Below are 23,320 nucleotides of genomic sequence, written 5' to 3' on the forward strand. Positions count from 1 at the left end.
ATAGCTCAGTACAGTCCTGATAATGTTCTTTAACAATAACCACTCCCCTCTTTCTCCACGCTGCTGATAGTCTGTACACCACCAGAAGATCCCATGATCATCCTTAAGCCTAAAATGATCATCCCAAAGCCACTCTGCAAGATTTTGTGGCAAACGTGCAATGGAAATGTAGCATAAAGAAGGCACAATACACTCACAGACCCAGCCTGCTATATTTAAAGGGATATATTACTCTATTTAGGACACAATACTCCCAGGACTTTGCTACTATATCCATGTCTCATGTTAGGTGTATTTTCATTTCATTTCATACATGGTGACAGGCACCTAAAACATCTGTGTAATATGGTAGTAGCAGTGGTATTAATATTAAATATGGTGATGCCTTGAGACCCCTAACATGTAAAATAGGTACTTAATACCACAGTGATGCATGACAGATGAGCACCAAAGTGGAATGGAATGGGATAATAAGGATCCACATTTCCAGAAGTACCCATAACCAATGGGGTCATACAATAGTTTCCCTTAAAAATCTAGGTTTTAGTTCTCAACATATATTACCTGAGAATGTATCTGTAATGCATCAGCGGATCTAAGAAAAGAGGTAAATGCAGAATGAGTACTTTATACTGATACAGCATTTTAAGGAAAACAAGTATATAGCTGAGAATCTGATTGTTTGTGTTCTATTATTTCCATTCTTTTAAGCACCAACTTCTGCACCCAAGGATTTGACAGTCATTACTCGGGAAGGGAAGCCTCGAGCTGTCATTGTCAGCTGGCAGCCTCCATTAGAAGCCAATGGAAAAATTACTGGTAAATGCTTTTATTATCCCATGTCTATCTTTTTATTTTACAGCTCTCTTCACTTTCTGGTTTCATTCCTCAGTTATTCTTCTTACATCTTTGTTTGTTTCCACTATAATATTTCATCTGAACTTTCTTCTTTTCGCATAGAAGTGCTGAGTTGTGTTAGTTGTTAATTCAGTGCCAGAGTTACAGTGAGATGGAGAATTGAGAGGATATAAATCCTTTAGTTTTAATTGCTGAAGGCATTAATATACTTTCTAAATGTAGTAATTCCGAGCAAAGGTCTTCCGGTGGCAATTAGAAATGACTAATAAGAAGTAGCTTGTTTGGCAATAATGTAATACATAAGGTATATAATGATAGGTTGCTTAGTACAACACATAAATGGTAGGATTTGTTGTAGATGTTTAACTTTATAATAACAATTTAAAGCACTGATGATCAGAAAAACTCTAATATTGACTGACAAGGACTGAACTTAATGGATGCTTCACAAAGACAAATTTTATTGTTCAAAATATTGCAGATAACATCAATGCATAATTAAGACATCCATTACAAGCCCATAGTGTTAATTTAGTATGAAAAATATAATAGGCTCTATCAGAGATTTTGCATCTAAATGATCACTTTAGGATTTTAATAGACATCTAAGAGACATATAATTATTATGACAAATAGCATTCAACTTAAAAATGTGCACATAATGGTTTAATTAACACAAACTATTGGGTTAGACACTTGGAAGTCATGCAGCATATTTTCTGTATGTCAGAGATAGTCTGTAGTATGTCACCATACTACTAATAATTCCTGACACATATCGCTCAAGCATCCTGAACTATAAATGTTGGCACAAGAATACTTCTAAATATAAATTCTGTGTGAGTAATTCAAAGCCTATTGTATCAGATTCTCAACCTGTGTAAATCAACATATTTCCATTGGCTTTGGTAGAACTAGGGTGGTTTACACCAGTGGAGAATCTGGTCCAGTATTACCAGTAAAATAAGGTATATTTGGATCTGTCAGGAAGTTTCTCAGGGATAATACACCTCAGATTGGAAACGCTCCATTCATTATTTCCCTGTACATTATATTCAGTACTTTACACTCAATGACCACATCCAAAAGAAAGGCATGTTAAAGATAAGCATTTTCATAGAAAATGTTTTTACTGATATTAACCCAATGTTCTGCTGAATAACTGCATTGACTTAAATAGAATTACTCCTGATTTCCATAAGTGTAAGTGAGAGAAGAATCAAAGGCAGTAACTTTAATGGAGTTTCTTATTTACAGTGTTGTAAGTGAGAGCTGACTTTGCTTGAAAGTATCCATGGACAACTATTCTTCATTGTGGAATTGTTTGAAAAATGAGACTTACAGAAAATCTTTAATGCAGCCAGGAGTGGCCAAATATTATTTAGAAATGTCAAGCAAAGGCAAAACGACCAAAACTCCATATCTGCAAATACTTAAGCAAGTGTGTAACTTTATTAATGTGACTAATCCCATTGAATGATTTGTAATATGTTACATAGTTGAGGTAATATCTGACACATGACACTCATATCATCATCACAAAGACTAACCTAAATGGGCTGACTGATACATGACTACAAAGAACTTTCATAGTTAGAACAACCTCCAAATAACTGCATACAATCCTGTAAACATAACCCTATCATACAATGCCAAAAATCTTAAAAGTACAATCATGGCCTTTCATTCTGACATTATTTTTCAATGCATTAATACACCAATTCATTTGGAAACAGGGGCTTGCAAAGATTATTTTATTTTAAAGTGAATAGAGGGATATTGATGATGATACTTATGTTGATTTGCACCAGCTGAAGATTTAGACACAAGAAGTTGCCCAAGAATTAGAGTAGCCAAGGAAATTATTTCTATAGGCAATTATTATTTCACGTTAGTTCTGTTATTCTAAGGGCTACTATAATTTCTATTTCCGTGGGCTTTCATCTTATGTTTTAAAATAATACCATAAGGCTTAATCCTGCAATCCTAACCAAACCCATCTTTACCCATGTGGAGTCTCATGTAAGTTTGTGGGGGTCCACAAAAGCATGAAGGTCCAGTCATAGGTCTGGTTGTTGGATCAGGGACTTAATTTGCTCATAGTACAATTCTTGTGGTTTTAGTCACTTTGATTTTATATATAAATACTTAATTTCTATTTTTTGTGTGTTTGTTTTACAATTACTGTTGTTTTATATGGTGGAATTTTATAAATTACATAAGAACATAAGAATAACCATACTGGGTCAGACCAATGGTCCATCTAGCCCAGTATCCTGTCTTCTGACAATGGCCAGTGCAAGATTCTTCAGAGGGAATGAACAGAATAGGGAAATTATCAATTGATCCATCTCCCTGTTGTCCACTCTCAGCTTCCGTTGTCCACTTTAGGGACACCCAGAGCATGGGGTTACATCCCTGACCATCTTGGCTAACAGTCATTGATGAACCTATCCTCCATAAACTTTTCTGATTCTTTTTTTTAATCCAGTAATACTTTTGGCCTTCACAGATACCCCACAATGAGTTCAACAGGTTGACAATGTCTTGTGTGAAAAAGTACTTCCTTATGTTTGTTTTAAATTTGCTGCCTATTCATTTAATGGGGTGATCCCTGTTTCTTGTGTTATGTGAAAGGGTAAATAACACTTCCTTATTCACTTTTCTCCACACCATCCATAATTTTATAGACCTGTATCAATTCCTACCTTAGTTGCCTCTTTTCCAAGATGAATAGCCCCGGTCTTTTTAATCTGTCTCCAGCAACCCCTGGAATGAAGCGGTTTCCATCATATATGGGGGTTTGCAGTTTTGTTCAGTGGCTTTCAGCACCTCCACTATAAAAACGCCACCGTTCCTACTTGTATTTGTTGCCCTTCTCTGAACTTTTTCCAATTCTAATATATCTTTTTTTGAGATGGGGCAAACAGAACTGCACGCAGTATTCAAGATGTGAGTGTAGCATTGATTTATGTAGTGGCATTATGATATTTTCTGTCTTATTATCTATCCCTTTCCTAATGGCTCCTAACATTCTGTTAGCCTTTTTGACTGCCATTGCACATTAAGCAGGTGGTTTCAGAAAAATATCCAAAATGACTCTGTGACAGGTTAGGTCACAGAAACCCCCTTTTGAACTGCCACCCGATGTGCTGAGACTACCTCTGAGCCCGTTTTCCATGGCAGCTTGGAACTTCAGTACCCTCTCTTGTTGAGCCAAACACACTAGCCTGCTGCAAACACAGACCCAGGTTTGAACCACATCCCCCAAAAGCTGCAGACTTAATTGAAAACAGCTCAAGAAGTGCTCCTGTCTCTACCATCCAGATGGGATCCAAACCCCAAACAAATCTGTTTTACTCTGTATAAACCTTATGCAGGGTAAACTTATAAATTGTCCACCTTCTATAACACTGATAGATATGCACAGCTGTTTGCTCCCCCAGGAACTAATTACTTGCTCTGGGTTAATTAATCAGCAAAAAGTGATTTTATTAAATATAAAAAGTAGGTCTTAAGTGGTTCCAAGTAATAACAGACAGAATAAATTAAATTACCAAGCAAAATAAAACAAAAACCATGCAAGTCTAAGCCTAATACAGTAGGAAACTAAATGCAGGTAAATCTCACCCTCAGAATATTCCAATAAGCTTCTTTCACAGACTAAACTCCTTCCTAGTCTGGGTCCAGCAATCACTCTCACTCCCTTTCCTGTAGTAGGTGACTTCTGGGTACCCTTCTGGCTCTGTCAATCAAGCGTTCTTAAAACTACCTGGGGTTCTTAATACCCACCTGGGGAAGTCAAGAAACAGATAGACCCAGAAGTCACCTACTACAGGACAGGCCCAACAAAGAAAGCCATCACCTACAGCCCCCAACTAAAACCTCTCCAGCACATCATCAAGGATCTACAACCTATCCTGAAGGATGATCCCTCACTCTCACAGACCTTGGGAGACAGGCCAGTCCTCATTTACACTCAGCCCCCCAACCTAAACCAAACACTCACCAGCAACTACACACCACATAACAGATACACTAACTCAGGAACCAATCCCTGCAACAAACTGCATTGCCAACACTGTCCGCATATCTATTCAAGGGATATCATCGTAGTACCTAACCACATCAACAACACCATTAGGGGCTCATTCACCTGCACATCTACCAATGTGATATATGCCTCCATGTGCCAGCAATGCCCCTCTGCTACAGGGCCGCCCAGAGGATTCCGGGGGCCCGGGGTCTTCGGCGGCGGGGGGCCCTTCTGTTCCAGGACCCGCCGCCGAAGTGCCCCGAAGACCCGCGGCGGGAGCCCCCCGCCGCCGAATTACCGCCGAAGCGGGACCCGCCGCCAAAGTGCAGCCCAGTCTTCGGCGGTAATTCGGTGGCGGGGGAGGGTCCCCGCTGCGGGTCTTCGGGGCACTTCGGCGGTGGGTCCCGGAACGGAAGGGCCCCCCGCCGCCGAATTACCGCCGAAGACCGGGCTGCGCTTCGGCGGCGGGTCCCGCTTCCCCCCCGCCCCAGCCCCAGCCTCTTACCCCCGGCTCCCTCCTCACCCGGAGTCTCAGCGCCTCGCCGGAACAGCTGCAGCATGCCTCCGGCGGGGCCTGAGCTCCGTCCCGCTCAGAGCCGCGTGGTGAGGGGGCGGGGCTGCGAGCTCCACGCCGAGCGGAGGGAGCTGAGCTCAGCCCGGAGCTCCCAGCCCCGGCCCTCACCACGAGGTTCGGAGCGGGGCGGGGCTCCGCCGGAGACACGCCGCTTGATGCGCTGAGGCTCCAGGAGAGGGGCAGAGGCGGGAGCCTCCGCTGTTCTCTTGGGGGCCCCTGCGGAGCCCGGGGCCCGGGGCAAATTGCCCCCTTTGCCCCCCCCTCTGGGCGGCCCTGCTCTGCTATATACATTGGACAAACTGGACAGTCTCTTGCAAAAGAATAAATAGACACAAATTAGACATCAAGAATTGTAACAGTCAGAAACCAGTAGGAGAGCACTTCAGTCTCCTTGGACACTCAATAACAGACTTAAAAGTGGTCATTCTTCAACAAAAAACTTCAAAAACACACTTCAATGAGAAACTGCAGAACAGGAACTAATTTGCAAACTTGACACCATGAAATTAGGTGTGAGTGGCTGGGTCATTACAAAAAATAATTTACCCTCTGTTGATATTCAGCCCTTCTTGTCAACTGTTGGAAATGGGCCACATCCACCGTAATTGAATTGGCCTCATTAACGCTGACCCCCCACTCAGTAAGGCAACTCCCATATTTCCATGTGCTGTCATATATATATTGCCTACTGTATTTTCCACTCCATGCATCTGATGAAGTGGTTATAGCCCATGAAAGCTTATGCCCAAATAAATTTGTTAGTCTCTAAGGTGCCACAAGGACTTCTCGTTGTTTTTACTTATCCACATGTTTGTTGACACATTCAAAGAATTCTAATAAACTGCTTGATTTCCCTTTACATAAGTTGTGCTGATTCTTCCCCAACATGTTGTATTCATCTATGTGTCTGATAATTCTGTTCTTTACTATAGTTGCATTCAATTAGCCTGGTAAGTTAGGCAAGAAATTAGATAATAAGTTAAGTTTACTGGCCTGTAATTGCTGGTATTGAATCTGGGTCCTTTTTTAAAATCAGAATTACATTAGCTATCCTTCAGTCATCTGATATAGAGACTAATTTAAGTGGTAGATTACATACCACAGTTAGTTGTTCTGCAATTTCACATTTGCAATTTCTGCATTTTCCTTCAGAACCCTTGGGTGAATACCATCTGGTTTTGAGAGGTTTCAGAATAGCAGCCGTGTTAGTCTGTATCCGCAAAAAGAACAGGAGTACTTGTGGCACCTTAGAGACTAACAAATTTATTTCAGCATGAGCTTTCGTACGAGTTTTTTCATGAAGTTGATGGATTTCCACTCCATAGTCTCTAAGGTGCCACAAGTACTCCTGTTCTTTCATCTGGTTTTGGTGACTTATTACTGTTTAATTTATCAATCTGTTCCAAAATCTCCTCTATTGACACTTCAGTCTGGGACAGTTCCTCAGATTTGTTACCTAAAAAGAATGGCCCGGGTGTGGGAATCTCCCTCATATCTTTGGAAGTGAAGACTGATGCAAAAAAAAAAAATTAGCTTCTCCACAACAGCGTTGTCTTCTTTGAGTGCTCCTTTAGCACCTCAATCATCCAGTGCCCCTCTGATTGTTTTGGAAGATTCCTGTGTCTGATGTACTTAAAAAAATTGCTCTTAGTGTATGTATCTTTTGCAGGTTGTTCGTCAAAAATTTTTTGGCCTGCCTAATTATTTACACTTAACTTGCTAGAGTTTATGCTCTTTTCTATTTTTCTCACTAGGATTTCACTTCTAATTTTTAAATATTACCTCTTACTGCCTCTTTTACTCTGTTGTTTAGCCATGGTGACATTTTTGGTCCTTGTATTGTTTTTTTTTATTCATTTATTTGGGATATACATTTAGTTTGAGCCTCTATTATGTTTTTTTTAATAAAGTTTCCATGCAGCTTGCAGGCATTTTACTTTTGTAACTGTTCCTTTTAATTTCTCATTTTTGTTTAGTTCCTCTTTTTGAAGTTAAATGCTACTGTGGTGGGTTTCTTTGGTATTTCCCTCCTTACCAGGAGGTTAAATTTAATTACATTATGGTCATCATTACTTAGCGGTTCAGCTGTATTCACTTTTGGACAGGCTCCTGTGCACCACTTAGGACTAAATCAAAATACCTACAGTGGCGGTTCAGTTTATTTTCCTGGGGATTTTGAGATACAGTGATAGCATTACAGTGAGTTACCATGGGTTTTTCAAATGGACTTACCGTATAGTTACCAGGAAATATTGCATGGTTTCTTATGAGCACCCACTAAATGATGTTCATCATCCATGTTATTTAGTTATTTAGTTTACTTTTATTCCAGCCCTGAAACACTAAAGACTTATCTCATATGATTTATGACTGATATCATACTGGATAACAAGTCTGAATTTGACAAGTGCAATGTATGAGTAACCAATATAACACAGCAAAGAGTCCTGTGGCACCTTATAGACTAACAGATGTATTGGAGCATGAGCTTTCGTGGGTGAATATCCACTTCATCAGATGCATGTCCTGCTCCAATACAGATGCTGCTTTTACAGATCCAGACTAACACGGCTACCCCTCTGATACTTGACACAATATAACACAATAAAGTTTGCACACAATATAACACATAATTGTTAATCCTATATTTTATATTGCAGTGAATACTGCTATTGATACTCTGATCTTGAAATAGGAAAATTATGCATTAATTCTTGTAACATTCATCAAAATAGATTTTAATATCATTAATGTAGGTGAAATAAAAAAACATTTATCATGTCTGAAATTTGAATTTTGAATATAGTTTGTAAAATACAGTATATGTACTAACCAAGACAATGTTTATGCAGCTTATATTCTGTTCTACACCTTGGACAAGAATACTCCAATTGATGACTGGGTTATGGAGTCAATCAGTGGTGACCGACTTACTCATCAAATCATGGACCTCAACCTAGATACAGTGTATTACTTTAGAATCCAAGCTCGCAATGCCAAAGGAGTGGGACCGCTCTCTGACCCTATTCTCTTCCGGACTCTGAAAGGTTTGAACTTTTCTCTTAGATAGCTGGATATTAATGAGATGTACAACATACTCAGGCTTCAATGCTTGCAGTTTACTTCAGTGACACTAGGGAGTCCATTATGCTAATGCTAATAAGACAGTTCTAGAAGGCACTCTGAAACTGTTATTGAGAGACTGTAGCTAGCAGCACAGTAGACAAAAATGAACACCACAATAATGCAGCAGCTGTATTCACATGCATACCATTGGGTAAAAAAACTATGACATCATTCCACTTCCTCCCGTGAGCAAGGAAGCTAATTGCACATGATTGCAATTTCTCTGGTGAGACACTGTTTCACTTTGGTATTTATTTTATCTCTGTTGCTGGCTGTAAAGAACTAGTAGTGACTCACTCACATATCTAGAAAATAAGGATACAAAATTATGATTTCCTTCTTTTTAATTGATCAAACAAATACAAAATAATTAAAGAACAGATCAACACTGTCGGAGGCACAGTCTAATTGGGTACATATGGAATTTTCTCTCTTACTTGGAACAAACCATTTGTAGGCCTGTGCCAGATATCTCTCTTGCTGGCCAGCATGAAGGAAAAGCAAGATGAGGGGGACCTTTTCAATGGCTTGTGCCTTAGCATGCGTTAACGAGGAGCAGTGCCTGTGCTTACTGGAACTCTGGACTGCAACCATGTTTGGCCCCATAGCAAGTGGAAGTGGAAAGATAATCCACACACGCAAAGATCTGTCACAGTCTGCCCCTACATTATTAGCCATGACAAGGTAGAGTATATTACTGTGCGCCTTATGTTCAAAACTGTCACTCATGTAGTTACATGACAGTATAAAGTCTTCTTTTTTAAAAGGCAATTCATTAAGGAAACAAATAGAGTGACATAAGCTATGTGCCTATTTTAGGAAACTGGGGTCACGTGTAGTAGAGCTGTAGCTTTTCCAGAGCAAAATATGAGTATAAAAAATAACGTCTTGACAGAAGGCTGCTTAAAATGAAGATGGGCCAGAGCTGAAAAGCTCTGATCAGAGGTTTCCGATCCAATTCCATTTGTGGGGAGTCAGAGGGACATCTGGATCCAATATTCTGCTTCAGGCCTATCTTTAATTTAAACATATATATGAAAGCCCAGGAAAAATGACTGATCAAAAAGACAATTCATAAGCAATACTTTGTAGATCTACATACATCTCATCCTTGTTTTCCTTGTAGGAAAGAGGTATTATGCAAGTTCAGCCTTTAACAAATATTGGAACAGAAATGTAATTTTTCCTACTCCTGCTGCTTTTGAAGGAGGGAAGGGAGACTCCATTTTCAGTCAATCCCTAGCATTTACCATTAAGGAAGCATCAGAATGAATGGGCCAGTGCACTCAGCAGCATTGGCAGAGAGCTAGCCGTTATCTATGTGTATTTAGAGCATGTTACCAAATATTTAGGCTAACTGTGAAAAAACTCATATAACAGTTTTAGTGAATTAACATGAATCAGAAAAATGGGGGGGGGGTATCAATTTGTTCAGAGCTTATCACAGTCTATCCAGATTTTCAGGACTTACTTGTCCGAGTCTGGTTTCACTCTGAATTAATTATTTGTAGGATCCTGATTATTCATTCTCAACTACCATGAAATGTGAATAGAAGTGCTTTCGTCTCTATCAACTAGATGGGTGCCAACTTAATTTCATGCTCCCAATTTGTGCCAAGTAAAAGAACTCTGTTAGAGAGAATTTAAAGTGAGTCAAAGAATCAAAATATAATAATGACAGAGTAATGAGACATCAAAAGATACAGAGACTCAGATATCTAACTAAACAAAAAGATTAATGGACTAGATATCACCTACTTTGTAGTGTTTACACAAAGTACCATAAAATTCATTTGGGAAATGAATTCTATATCAGAGAGCATCAAGAGATACCAAAAAGATAAATTTACACATTTGTTACATCTTGTAATAGTCTACAAGGACTATGTTTAATATCCTGACATGAATATTTAATGTTATCCACCCTAAATATGTCATGTTCAATAATATTCAGCTGATTTTTGACAAATCTGTCTCTACATATAAGGTGAAAAGAGCTTCTGAAGGCTTGAGTGCATTCTGAATTATGCAAAAATGTTGGTTTCCTGACCTTAATGATTATTAACAGGAGATATGCATGTGACTTATGGTAATGAATGCTTTGTTGGCAAATATATGTTTTGATCACAAGATATTTTAAACCACAAGGAACTAAGTAAGCATCAAAGATCTATAATGTCACCCCTTATCTGATTTAAGATATTATAGCACGCAAAGCTCTTTCAAGGAAACCAAGCCCCTAGTTGGGTATAAAACTGCAGCTGATTTTTTTTTCTCAGTAACGTGCCTTTAGTAATGAAAAATGCAGTAATCTGTGTGAGATCAGATACCTTTTATTGTAAATATCACTGCCAGATAAGCAAAAGTGCTCATGGTTTTTCCCCTCAGATCCATTGGTAACAATGTAATCCAATGGAGAGGTCTTCAGCTGTTTTAAATTGTCATAACTCCAGCTGAGGATCAGCCTGTGTGTTCTTTGGCTAGTCATATTCATAATTTAAGACATAATTGCTCTGATACAGGCATTACCAGGCAGTTCTTATGTGCCTGGAGGAGATGAGGGTCTGAGATGTTATCATGTACTCCATAATTCATTACTAGGGAATGCGTCACTTTTTTTACTGTTATATATTATGGACCAAAACCTGAATCAGGTGTTCAGATTTTATTTAGTTCTTCTGAGAACAAGTTCCAGCTGATTTCATTAGATGTCCTGAAAAAAAATAAAGAAAATTAGAAGTAAATTTTTTTGTATGTGTTGAAATATTAAATTGCTTATTGACATGGATTCCTCTAGAAGTTACAGATGCATGCAATAACAAGTGGGAAAGCAGAACTTCAATCTCAATGTTCCACAAGATTTACTGTATGTAAATTAATAACATTAAATGGTACATTTCTGAAGTAAAGTAACTGGAATCCATTTAGCAAGGCAACTCCAGTGTGGAATTTACTTCTGACTGCCTTATGAAAAGGCTAGCTAAGAAAGTCTGAATGTAGTCGTGTCCGATCAGTAGGAGATCCCCTCATTCTTTCCAATTAACTTATTAATAACTTTTTTTTTCACCTGCAGCAGAAACTGATTAATCCCAGAACTGTACTTAACCTCTTTTCAACTGAAACATAATTTGATTCTAAATTTCAGCTTCAATTTAGAAACAGCCCATAATTTGCTACTGAACTTTCAGGGAAGCAAATAAAATAATAGTATTTGAACTGTTTATTAATATCACACACAAAAATAAACCAGCATGCATAGATAACAATATGAAAATGCACATAGTGCATTTTGTACAAATCTGTACATCTATAGGCTTTATTTCAAGGATGAATGAAATAGATGGTCAGTTGTTTATATAAAGGAGAGAGAGAGAATTATCTTGGCTTTTCAATGTTGTCAGATATTACCAATGCCATTATACCAAGCAGGGAAAGTCTTTATTTGGGGACTTGCTGCAGGACATCAGGAATACATATTACTGATGTCCCATTTCTGTTTGTCAAGCTGATATGGGGCAGCATTTCTAGCATTAGAGTGCCCTCTAATGCTGTATTGGAGTGGTGGTTAAAAAGCAAATCCTTGCTCCTAAGCTGTACAAAACATGAACCTTTATGACCTGCCAGAGAAAAATGTTACCTACTGAGCCACCACAGCAGTATTTCACGACACTGTAGATGTCACAGAGGTTACATCTCCTTAATAACTCGAAGAAGGTAGAAAAAGTTGAGGTTAGCTTTTAAATATCATAAATAGTTGGAATGAGGTAACTGCAGTTTCAATCAAGGGTTTAATGTTTTTATAAATAAATTTGTTCTCTGGGGAAGGTCATAATCCCAGATCTGACTCAGCAGGGAAACCCATTCTCCCCAAAAGATTTCTAGAAACTTTGAGGGAATATGTACAACTCTATACATTTTTCTCTGTTAACATAGTTAAAATAGTTGACTGCATGGTGATCATTCAGAGGGTCTGTTTTCCCTTTGCTGCAGGCATGGAACTTTCATAAGTACTAATGGGAGTTACAATGATAACAGGTGCTGATGACATTGTTATCAGAAATAGACACACTAATGTCATTGTGCTACATGTAAGTTTCCACCATCTTGGGCCTTTATTGTTCATGGCAGCATCTTGTAAACTAAACCATGAGATAACATGGTGGTAATAACATGAAGGTGGGTAACCAAGTAATGTATTATTCTTCAAAGGGAGAATAGATCAGCCTTTAAAAACCACCCTACATTTATAGGCTGCTTACTCAGCTACTTAAACTCAGGTGTGTCAAACTCTTTTTTTTTTTTTTTTGAATCTCCTGTAGTTTAAATTCCTTTAAAATTTTATTAACCAGAAAATTGGATAATTTTCCATAATGGCAGCTATTTCTGAATCTGAAGGGAAGCTTAATACTATCTATCATTTAATAAAATGCTGAGAGCTGCTAACAGTTCAGAAGAGCTTTCAATGTGTCTATTGAATTCTGAAGCCTTGTCTGGTGCACTTCAAATCACACCATCGTTTGTGTAATTATTATACAAAAAACATGTACATAATTTAAAACCTCTTTTGTAAAAAGCTGAAACAATAACATTATAATTCAGATCTAGCTTCCAATACGTAGGTGATTTGTATGCAATTATTCAAGGATCAGTCTCTCTCTTTCACTTACTTCCGAGCTTAATTAAACTTCCCAGATGATGCTTCTAAGTTCAGAGACCAACAAGTTGAGGAAATATACATTTTTAACTGCTTTATTTTTTTAAGAACTTGTGACTACATTTGATGTGAAACACAGTGTGACTTGTACTTGTCTTCTCTGTTCTTCAGAATCTCTTTGAACAGGGAAAGGTAAAATATCTCTCTCTGTCCCAATCAATCCGCCAAAAGTGCAGGAGAGCAGCAACTTGATAGGAAAACCTGCTAACAAAATTGTTGATTTGATATGTCAGCTTGGCTACTAGGAGCTGTCACAGTCTAATGATATTGTCTTTTTCTTGCAGTTGAGCACCCTGACAAAATGGCTAATGACCAAGGTACAGTGGCCTCAATCTGTCACATTTTCTCTTAGAATCAATGCTGAACGTTAGGAACGATGTTACTCGTCACTTTGCATTCTGTTTTTCACCTGGGCTGCACACCTGATGAGGCAGGCACTGGCATGATAATTAATCTTGTTAATGAAGTTCTGCTTCGCTAAGGCTGCTGCTTTGATGGGGAAGATGTAAATTTTCTTGAGAGGAAATTGTTTTGTCTCTTTTCTGAAGGACCAATTAAAATGTCAAGCTTCTTTGTACGAAATAAATTTTTAGTCTCTCTGCTGCATTTCTGAATAATTCACATTAAGTATAATTAAGCTCAGCATAATATTCAAACTGCTCTTGCACCCTTTCATGGGTTATAGATTAAAGTTCTGAAGTGTTGCAGTGAAAAATCATGAATCATTTTCTTTCTCAAGTCAGCTGCCCTGTTTAATAAAAGCAAAGTTTAGTCAACTTTTCAAGGCATTATCATTGCTATGTTTACCAAATATGAAATGTTGTCTAATTAGTCATGTTTCTTCTGCTGTTAACTTACTATAGTTTTTTTTATTATTTATGATGTCTGTTGTTTGGAAATTTTCATCTTCTTTTTACTCCAAACTGATTTATTGTAAGCACCTATTTCCAATGCAACTATAGCATCTTCCATATAAGTAATGTAATTCAATACATTGAGAGATGGAAATATTCACAGTGATATCTGAAAGTTTAAGGCTACGAAGACATTTAGGTGATTTGAACTCCCATTTCACACTAATTTAAATGTAAATAGGGTATCCAAACCCCATAGGTTTCTCTTCACTTGGAGAAAAGGTGTAGTCTTACCTTGTGTTAGCTAACTCAAGTTAACTAACATGACGTAAAATCCTAGTGAAGACAAGGAAGTTTGTAGCTTTCATTTATGTATGCAGGTCACAGTAAAGCCTATACACTCCCATAGTCTTTATCTCAGAGGTGAGCAAACTATGGCCCACTGTACCGTCCTGCCCGGCCCCAAGCTCCTGGCCCGGGAGGCTAGCCCACAGCCCCTCCCCCGCAGCCTCAGCTCGCACGCTCCGCCGCCAGCGCAATGCTCTGGGCAGCGGGGCTGTGAGCTCCTGGGACAGTGCAGCTGCAGAGCCGGACCTGGTCTCTGTGCTGCATGGTGGTGGCAGTGGCATGGCCCAGGTCCAGCTGGGTGGCGTGTCTGTAGCGCTGCCAGCCACTGGTGCGCCAGGCAGCGCGGTAAGGGGGGATGGAGCAGGGGGGGTGGATAGAGGGCAGGGGAGTTCGGGTTGGTGGTCGGGGGGGCGAGGGTGTGGATAGAGGTTGGGGCAGTCGGGAGAGAACTGGGGGTTAAATAGGGGCAGGGGTCTTGGGGGGCAGTCAGGAAGGAGATGGGGGGGATTGGATGGGGCGGCAGAGGGCAGTCAGGGGCAGGGGTTCTGGGGGAAATCAGGCGACAGGGAGAAGGGGTAGTTGGATGGGGCAGGGTCCCGGGGGGAGGTGTCAGGAATGAGAGGAGAGGTTGGATGTGATGGTGGCAGCAGTCCGGGGGCGGTCAGGGGACAGGGAGCAGGGTGTGTGGATGGGGAAGGGGTCCCGGGGGGGCCGTCAGGGAACAGGGGAGGTTGGATGGGGCAGGAGTCCTGGAGAGGGGGCAGATAGGAGGTGGGGGCCGGACCACAACCCCCTCCCCTAACCGGCCCTTCATACAATTTACGAAACCTGATGTGGCCCTTGGGTCAGAAAGTTTGCCTGCCCCTGCTTTATCTCAACCTGCTAGCACCTGTGAAAGCCATAAACTGTATAGTAAATAGGGTTTTACGTCATGTCAGTTACCACAAGATAAGAACACACCTCCCACCCCAGTGAAGATGCCTCCTTAGACAGTTTTGAAATCCACCTTAAGGTTTCAGGATTTCGTTCTTTATTTTTGGGGACAGGGATCTCAACGTTTATCTTTTTGAAACTTGACATTTGATTTCACCCAACATCAGGTTTTTTGTAGGCTGCAAAATAGTTTCAAATTACTCCCCCTCCTCCAAATTTGCCTTTTTAAAATAATTGTTCTTTCCAAACAGGCCTAACAAGCAATAAATGGCGCTGTCGAACAATTAAAAATATAATCGCAATTAATCATGAGATTTAAAAAAATGGTTGTGATTGGTCACAGTTTTAATAACACTGTTAAACAATACAATACAGGCCATCCTCGGACTGATGACACAATTGGTTCCTGAAAATTGCGATGTAAGTCAAAATGTCGTAATTCAGAACCGCAATCCACTGCATTGCGGGACTGAATGTCCTAAAGTCAAAACCAGTTGTCATAAGTCGAATCAGGGTATCAATTCAGAAACGTCGTAAGTGCCTCTCATCGTAAGTCGAACGTTGTAAAGTCAAGGACTGCCTGTACCAATTTACATTTATTATAAATATTTTTGGAAGTTTTTCTACATTTTCAAATATATTGATTTCAAATACAACACAGAATACAAAGTATACAAGTGCTCACTTTATTATTTTGGATTACAAATATTTTCATGGTAAAAAGTGTAAACAAAAGAAATAGTATTTTTCAATTTAACTCGGACAAGTGCTGTAGTGCAATCCTGTATCATGAAAGTGCAACTTACAAATGTGGATTTTTTTGCTTAATTAATTGCACTCAAAAACAAAAGAGTGTAAAACTTTAGTGCCTACAAGTCGAAGCACAAAGAGGCATACAAATGTTTTAGCATATCTGGCTCATAAATACCTTGCAACTCTGGCTACAGCAGTCCCATGTAAACGCCTGTTCTCACTTTTAGGTGACACTGTATTTAAGAAGCGGACAACGTTATCTCCCATAAATGTAAACAAACTTGTTTGTCTTAGCAATTGGCTGAACAAGAAGTAGGATTGAGTAGACTTGTATAAGGTGAATTGAAAAATACTTTTTCTTTTGTTTATATTTTTTATGATGCAAATATTTGTAATAAAAATAATACTATAAAGTGAGCACTGTGCACTTTGTATTCTGTGTTGTAATTTAAAACAATATATTTGAAAATGTAGAAAAACATCCAGAAATATAAAATACATTTAAATTGGTATTCTATTATTGTATAACAGGGTGATTAAAATGGTAATTAATTGTGACTATTCTTTAATCTAGTTAATTTGTTTTGCATTAATTGCATACATTAACTGTGATTAACTGACAGCCCTAATAATAAAATTATCAGTACTGATGAACAGTTATAATATGTAATATTATATTGTAATATTGTAGTATTAATATCTACAGAATAATATGTAGATAGGCTATGATTTTTAGTGGGGCCTAAACCACTTAGGCACCCTTCTTCTAATTAAAGACAATATAAGTTGGGCACATAACTCCATCAGATCACTGTGAAAATCTCAGCATATTTTATTAGACTTGCCTTAACTGATAAAAGAAATGGGGCATCTTGATTTTTAGCAAGATCCCCAGCTGTTGTAACTCCAGGAGTGCCAGTTACAAAATGTTCCTTCTACCTTTGGTGCCAGATTACAAATGAGGCGATCAAGTAATCAGTCAATTCTGATCTTAATAGAAAATGGGGAGGGTAAAGAAGATGCCAATTTGCTCAGATACCTTGGGAATGATTTTAAATAAATGCAAATAGAGGGAAACTTGAGTTATCATTTTGGTAACAGTTCAGCTAACTTGCTACCCACATGATAAATTTGGATTAACAATTTAAAATCCAACAATATAACACGAAATAGGCTTGAAAACAAAACTGGCGCTCGTGTTTGCCTACCTAGAGTTACTTAAAGGATGAGGGCTGTAGTTTTTCTGAGGGCATTGGGGTTACATTTCTGAATGTGTGGTGTACAAAATTGCTATAGCTTAGTTATCCAGGCCTGTCTTACCTCTAGTTCAGGATTCTTCTGTATTTGTCCCACAGCTACTGCCCATGAAAAAGGTGCATAATTTAAATATGAAGTCAGGGTCAGCGGTGTTCTTGTTTCTTGTCTTCCGGCTGGTCTCCAGGTAGAAACCAGCAAAAATACAGGAACGTTTATTGAATATTCTAGATACAGCATTGGCTATGCCCTTTTAAGAAATAAATAAGCGGGGGCCTGGGGAGGAGTATAGTCTCTCTTCATTTTCTCTAGACTTGCCTGAGTCCCTCTTGGAAAAAGATCAGAGCCTCAGCAGGGAGGCCGGTTGCACCCCCTTTGAAAAACGGTGCTGTAGTTTAATTCATGTGGTGAACTAAATAAGCATGTCAGCTGAAGGTGAAGCCTGTGTATCGTATATGAATATACATTCCTTGTATCACCAAGAGATCTAATTACAGCAAAGTGTTTGCAGTGTAGGGCACTTCCTTTTCCACTGTAATAAACATGCATTTTACTACAGATTCAAATAAGGTCTGAATACTATGCAAATATAATACCAGGATATGAACAAAGCTATTTCAAGTTTGTTTATATACATTTGCTAGGAAAGTAGCTCCATTTGCTCAGAACTACTGCTCAGAAAGGCTCGGTAATGGTTTATGCCGAGAATGTACATGGTACCTATTCACTGATAAAAGAACAAGTGTAGTATCACGAGTAATGTTACAGTTAAGGTTTTGTCAGCACTAACATAATCCTTTTGAACTGAAAGTGAGCATGCAGGACTTTCTGTCCTGTTATAGGACTAAACACAGTTGTAACTCATGATAATGTATAGAGAGAACTCGTTTCTACTAGCCATATATAATACACATAGAAGTTGATACAGAAAAGTATAACAATACTGTAAAAACTACAGGATGGATAGATAGCACAGCAAGGTTGGCGGATAGGTGTAGTAGGAGCTCAAGTTTTCAGGCAGAATAAGATAGGGGTGTTTTGTCTTTTCTCTGTATTGAGACTCTGAGATCCTCATGCAGGGACTTCTATGTCTAACCTACTGTCAGGCTCACTGTCAAGCAGTTAAAGTTAGGCACTTAAACTGACAGTGACATGGGAGTTGTGGACAGGGCCGGCTCTAGACTCCAGCGCGCCAAGCGCGCGCTTGGGGCGGCATGCCGCCGGGAGGGCAGCAAGTGGCTCCGGTGGACCTCCTGCAGGCGTGCCTGCGGATGCTCCACTGGAGCCGCAGGACCAGCGGACCCTCCGCAGGCACGTCTGCAGGAGGTTCACCGGAGCCGCGGGACGGGCAACCGCTAGCGCGCCCCCCGCGGCGTGCCGCCCTGCTTGGGGTGGTGCAATTGCTAGAGCCGCCTCTGGTTGTGGGTGCTGACCTACGTGTTTAGGTGCATACACATTTGAAGATTTGGCCAAAGTGACTTACCTGAGGCCAAGGGGGTGGTGGTGGTTATTGCCCCTCTATGAGCCAAATTTAGAATTGAGATGCTCCTGGTCCCCATTCTCATGCTCATGTCACTAGACTGTATCTTTCTTCTGACTTCCATTTTCAAGCACGGTCCTTCAACCCCATATGGAAATCATGTTCATGGCTTTCTTCCACTACATCGTCACCACTCGCTTCCTGTGGAGGATTCTCTCCACCAAAGTGTCCCATAAATGAAAAATAGTCTAAAACACAGCCCCAGAGCTATGCCAGCCATAGCACTAGGGCTCCTGCTGGATGCATTGTTGGTGAACTGAACCCTGGCAATCTGTATTGTGTCAAATAGAGTGGAAAGGCGCCTTGAATATTACCAGTGGTACTGGCAGGCACAAATTTATTCTTAAAAAGTCAAAACCGCTTTTAAATGTACCAGTTAGGTTTGATTGACGGAGACATGAAAATTAAACTCCTTCAGGCCATAGTTAATCACCATTATGACACAAAAGTTACAATTAAGGAAATAAATAAATACAAAAAGAACCTGAGGATGTCTCATGGAAGTAATGAGATGCAGACTCTTACATGTAAGCCATACATTGAAAGTCAGTATCAGCAGCTACAAAAGTGTTATCGCTGGATTGCACTGTGGTTAAATGAGTTAGTGGTCTCAGCTCAGTTACTAGAGTACAGATTTCAGCAATCTAGTTTTCAGTCTCAAAAGGGAGACCAAGGATTGACAACTGAAAAACTCTGACTCCTAGAGCTGGTCGGGATTTTACCAATTCTGCCCATACTGGAACTGTCCTTTCAATGCTCTCAATCCAGCAACTTTCATGAATACAAAATTAAATTTTAAAAGTAACTAAAGGCTAAAATAGTGTCACCAGAACAATCTGTAGAATCTGAGGAATGTTTGTGATATACATGATGAAATAAACTTAGAATAAAATTTGATTTGTTTGGGTATAGATTTCAGAAAGACTTTTATATCTACTGTATTCTGAGATTCCAGTGTAACCAATACATTCAGGTGGTTAAGTTAATATTGAGATTTCAGACATAGTCTACGAATATCCTAGTTTGTTTAGGAAGTTTTTTGACTGGGCCACATTATTGATAAATGTAGTTTGTAAAGGCCTATATGTAAGAGTCTGTAAATGAGTCTGCTCATGCTGCAGAACGTCTGTTAGTCTATAAGGTGCCACAGGATTCTTTGTTGCTTTTACAGATCCAGACTAACACGGCTACCCCTCTGATGTAAGAGTCTGCATCTCATTACTCCCATGCGACATCCTACATTCAGTGGATCAGGTCCTAAATCAGTAAAGAGGTACATTAAAGTCATCTAATAAATTTCTAAAGCATATGAACCAAATCCTGAGGTTCTTACTCAGTTTTCACACAATTCTTATACAAACTACTGTTTGTCCTGGCCCCACTGAAGTCAAGGTAATTTTGCCATTGGCTTCAGTGGAGGTAAGTAAGCACCAAGTAAAACCTTAATAAAGATCTCAGGATTTGGCTGAAACAAACACCAAGATAAAATCCAGTTTGAAGCTGAGTTTAGATTATAAGGTAATAATCACCCTACACATACCTAAGAGAGTGTTGGATCAGGCCCTTAGGGCTTATTCCAACACATATATCCTTCTCATAGAATAACAAAATTAACTCTATTACGGCATCTGCTTCGTTCTACTGTTAGTGCAGGATTGTTCCTGCCAACATAATCTCCAGTGATTCTCCCACAGAGCTTTCCACCTTGGCATCTAGAAAGACTGTCATGCCTATAATGAGACCTATTTTCTCCCCAGGTTCCGAAGCAGCTACTGAGAAATGTGCCCATGCATTATTTTTTTCCCTTCAATTTTCTGCCTGTGCGCCCTCCCATTTCTTTTGCTGCAGCTGTTTCATTAACCCCCTGCCTATCCTTCCACTAGTATTATGGTTTGGATGGAGCAAAGAAAGAGATTTATGGGAAAGAGAGGACAGAGGGAGGATGAGAAACTCACATGGCTCAGCAGGACCTAACCATGACCCTTAGTGACAGCTATGTCACCACAACATGCTCTAATAACATGAGAGCTGCACCCAGTGAAGTAGGTGGGAGTATTGGTGGTGTCAAAGCCACTCTGCTAGTTCAGCCTAGGCAACTAACTCCTGCTGTCAGCTGCTCAGTATCTGAAAGGTCAGAAGAGCAAGCTAGGAAAAAAGCCAAGAGCACAAGGGAGGGACTTGTCAACAAAGGAGAAGGGAAAAGAAGCGCAGTAGATGAAGAAAACAAATAAGAGCACAGTGAGCTGCTTAAAAGCACCCTGTTATATGAAGGAGAAGAAGAGGCAGAGAGGCATTTTGAGTAGAATTATGTCACATATTTATGCAGCTCACGTTCATCCAAAACAGTCCTCACTTTTTTTGTGAAAGGTATAGTATACTAATCATCTCGTGCACCCAGGGCTGGTGCTTCCATTAGGCGACCCTAGGCAGTCGCCTAGGGCGCCAGGATTCGGGGGACAGCATTTTGTGCGCTCCACGGGGCGCGTGGGAGCTTCCAGTTCCGCTCCCGTTGCACCGCCGAAGAAGAACCTTCTGCCGATGTGCCGCGGAAAACAGTGGCGGGCAATTGAGCAGCTCAATGATTGCCACTGTCGCCTGCGGCATTTCGGCGGAGGGTCCTTCTTCGGTGGTGCGATGGGAGTAGAACCGGAAGCTCCCACGCACCCCGTGGGGAGCGCACAAAATTCCGCTCCCCAAATTCTGCCTAGGGTGCCAGAAACCCTGGCGCCGCTCCTGCATGCACCAACAAAATGCTGCCAATTCTGGGGTGGACTGTCTAAAAGCATGGAACAATGCTATTTAACAAAATGTCAGGATATAAAGAAAACTCTATACCAGGCGTAGACAACCTATGGCACACGTGCCGAAGGCGGCACGTGAGCTGATTTTCAGTGGCACTCACAGTGCCCGGGTCCTGGCCACCGGTCCGGGGGGCTCTGCATTTTATTTTAATTTTAAAAGAAGCTTCTTAAACATTTTTAAAGCCTTCTTTACTTTATATACAAAAATAGTTTAGTTATATATTATAGACTTATAGAAAGAGACCTCCTAAAAACTTTAAAATGTATTACTGGCACGTGACACCTTAAATTAGAGTGAATAAATGAAGACTCGGCACAGCACTTCTGAAAGGTTGCCGACCCCTGCTCTATACAATCAAAATAGCCTGGATTCATTTGAACTGAATCTCCAGATGTACTCAAAAATTAGCACTTCCACTGAAGCTGGTGACAAATCACATTTTTCCCAATTTTGCAAAGTCAATAACAATAGCCCTTGCAGCTAATTCTATCACGCTTGTGAGTGGCAGCTGTTTTACTGAGTGAATACTGTGCTTGATCTTAATAAAGGTTCATCCTAGTTTTGTCTGAATGAAAATGGAAGCAACATGTAACTTGTAAAATCTCAGCCAGAATAATTCTCAAAATGAGCTAGAATTTCTCAAAATTATGGAAATTAAATCAATATATAATATTAAGACTTTTTCACCTTTGGGGATAGCATATATTGGGCCACTCAGAAATAGCACATTTCTGTTGACTACTTAGGCCTGGTCTACACTACAGTCATAGGTGGACGGAAGCCGTCCGAAGTCAACCTAATAATGTATGCATCTATACTACCGGGTCCCTTCCACTGACCTAACTCACCTGTAACGTCGACTTAATAACTCCACCTCCATGAGAGGTGTAGCATTTAATACAATATTGATGGGTCGACAGAAAGGCAGTGTAGATGCATAGTTGTATAATTTGACTGAAATAGCCTCCAGGAGGTGTCCCATAATGCTCCACTGTGAATGCTCTGGAGATCATTTTCAACTCCACTGCACAGCAGCCAGGTACACAGAAAACAGCCTCTCCCCTGTTAAAGCCCCCCCCAAACAAACAAACAAACAAACAAAACAAAACATGGGTTGTTTGCCATTGATAGCAGAAGGTAGAGACAGAGAGGAAATTGCATCATGTTCCCATTCCCACCTGCGACAAAGTTTTGGTCCCATGAAGCATTGCAAGACCCTCCCAAAACCCCCTTTAGCTAGTTGCACAGTGGGATAGCTACTCACATTGCACTGCTCTGTGCATCGACGCAAGTGCTACTAGTGAGGATGTACTCCAGCAACACAATGAGTGTGGTGTGGACACACATGACCAACTTAATTACTGTGGAGACCTGATGTTGACTTGCATTAAGTCGACTTACCTTTGTAGTGTAGACATGCTCTTAGTATAGTATGTCATTCAGCATTGAGGATCACTTTTTATGGTAGGGAGAGTTGGGGGCATCTGAGACTTGTAATTAATTGATTTACTAAAGCTTTGCCCTCTGA

The 23,320-nt window shown here is 40.1% G+C and overlaps 1 protein-coding gene and 1 long non-coding RNA gene across 5 annotated transcripts in view; one reads left to right on the forward strand and one right to left on the reverse strand.

Moving 5' to 3' along the window:
* DCC (DCC netrin 1 receptor) overlaps positions 1 to 23,320 on the forward strand; it is a 555,466-nt gene that overhangs the window by 459,963 nt on the left and 72,183 nt on the right. For all 3 annotated transcript variants that reach the window (XM_039544135.1, XM_039544134.1, XM_039544133.1), the window contains 3 exons: positions 712 to 819; positions 8,321 to 8,515; positions 13,593 to 13,625. In XM_039544135.1, the coding sequence (XP_039400069.1) occupies positions 712 to 819; positions 8,321 to 8,515; positions 13,593 to 13,625 (336 nt within the window). The remainder of the gene's footprint in view (positions 1 to 711; positions 820 to 8,320; positions 8,516 to 13,592; positions 13,626 to 23,320) is intronic.
* LOC120407873 overlaps positions 10,970 to 23,320 on the reverse strand; it is a 72,063-nt gene continuing 59,712 nt past the window's right edge. For both annotated transcript variants that reach the window (XR_005600292.1, XR_005600290.1), the window contains exon 4: positions 10,970 to 11,307. This is a non-coding gene — a long non-coding RNA (uncharacterized LOC120407873). The remainder of the gene's footprint in view (positions 11,308 to 23,320) is intronic.

This window comes from Mauremys reevesii, linkage group 6 (genome assembly GCF_016161935.1).
Source record: "Mauremys reevesii isolate NIE-2019 linkage group 6, ASM1616193v1, whole genome shotgun sequence".
NCBI lineage: Eukaryota > Metazoa > Chordata > Testudines > Geoemydidae > Mauremys > Mauremys reevesii.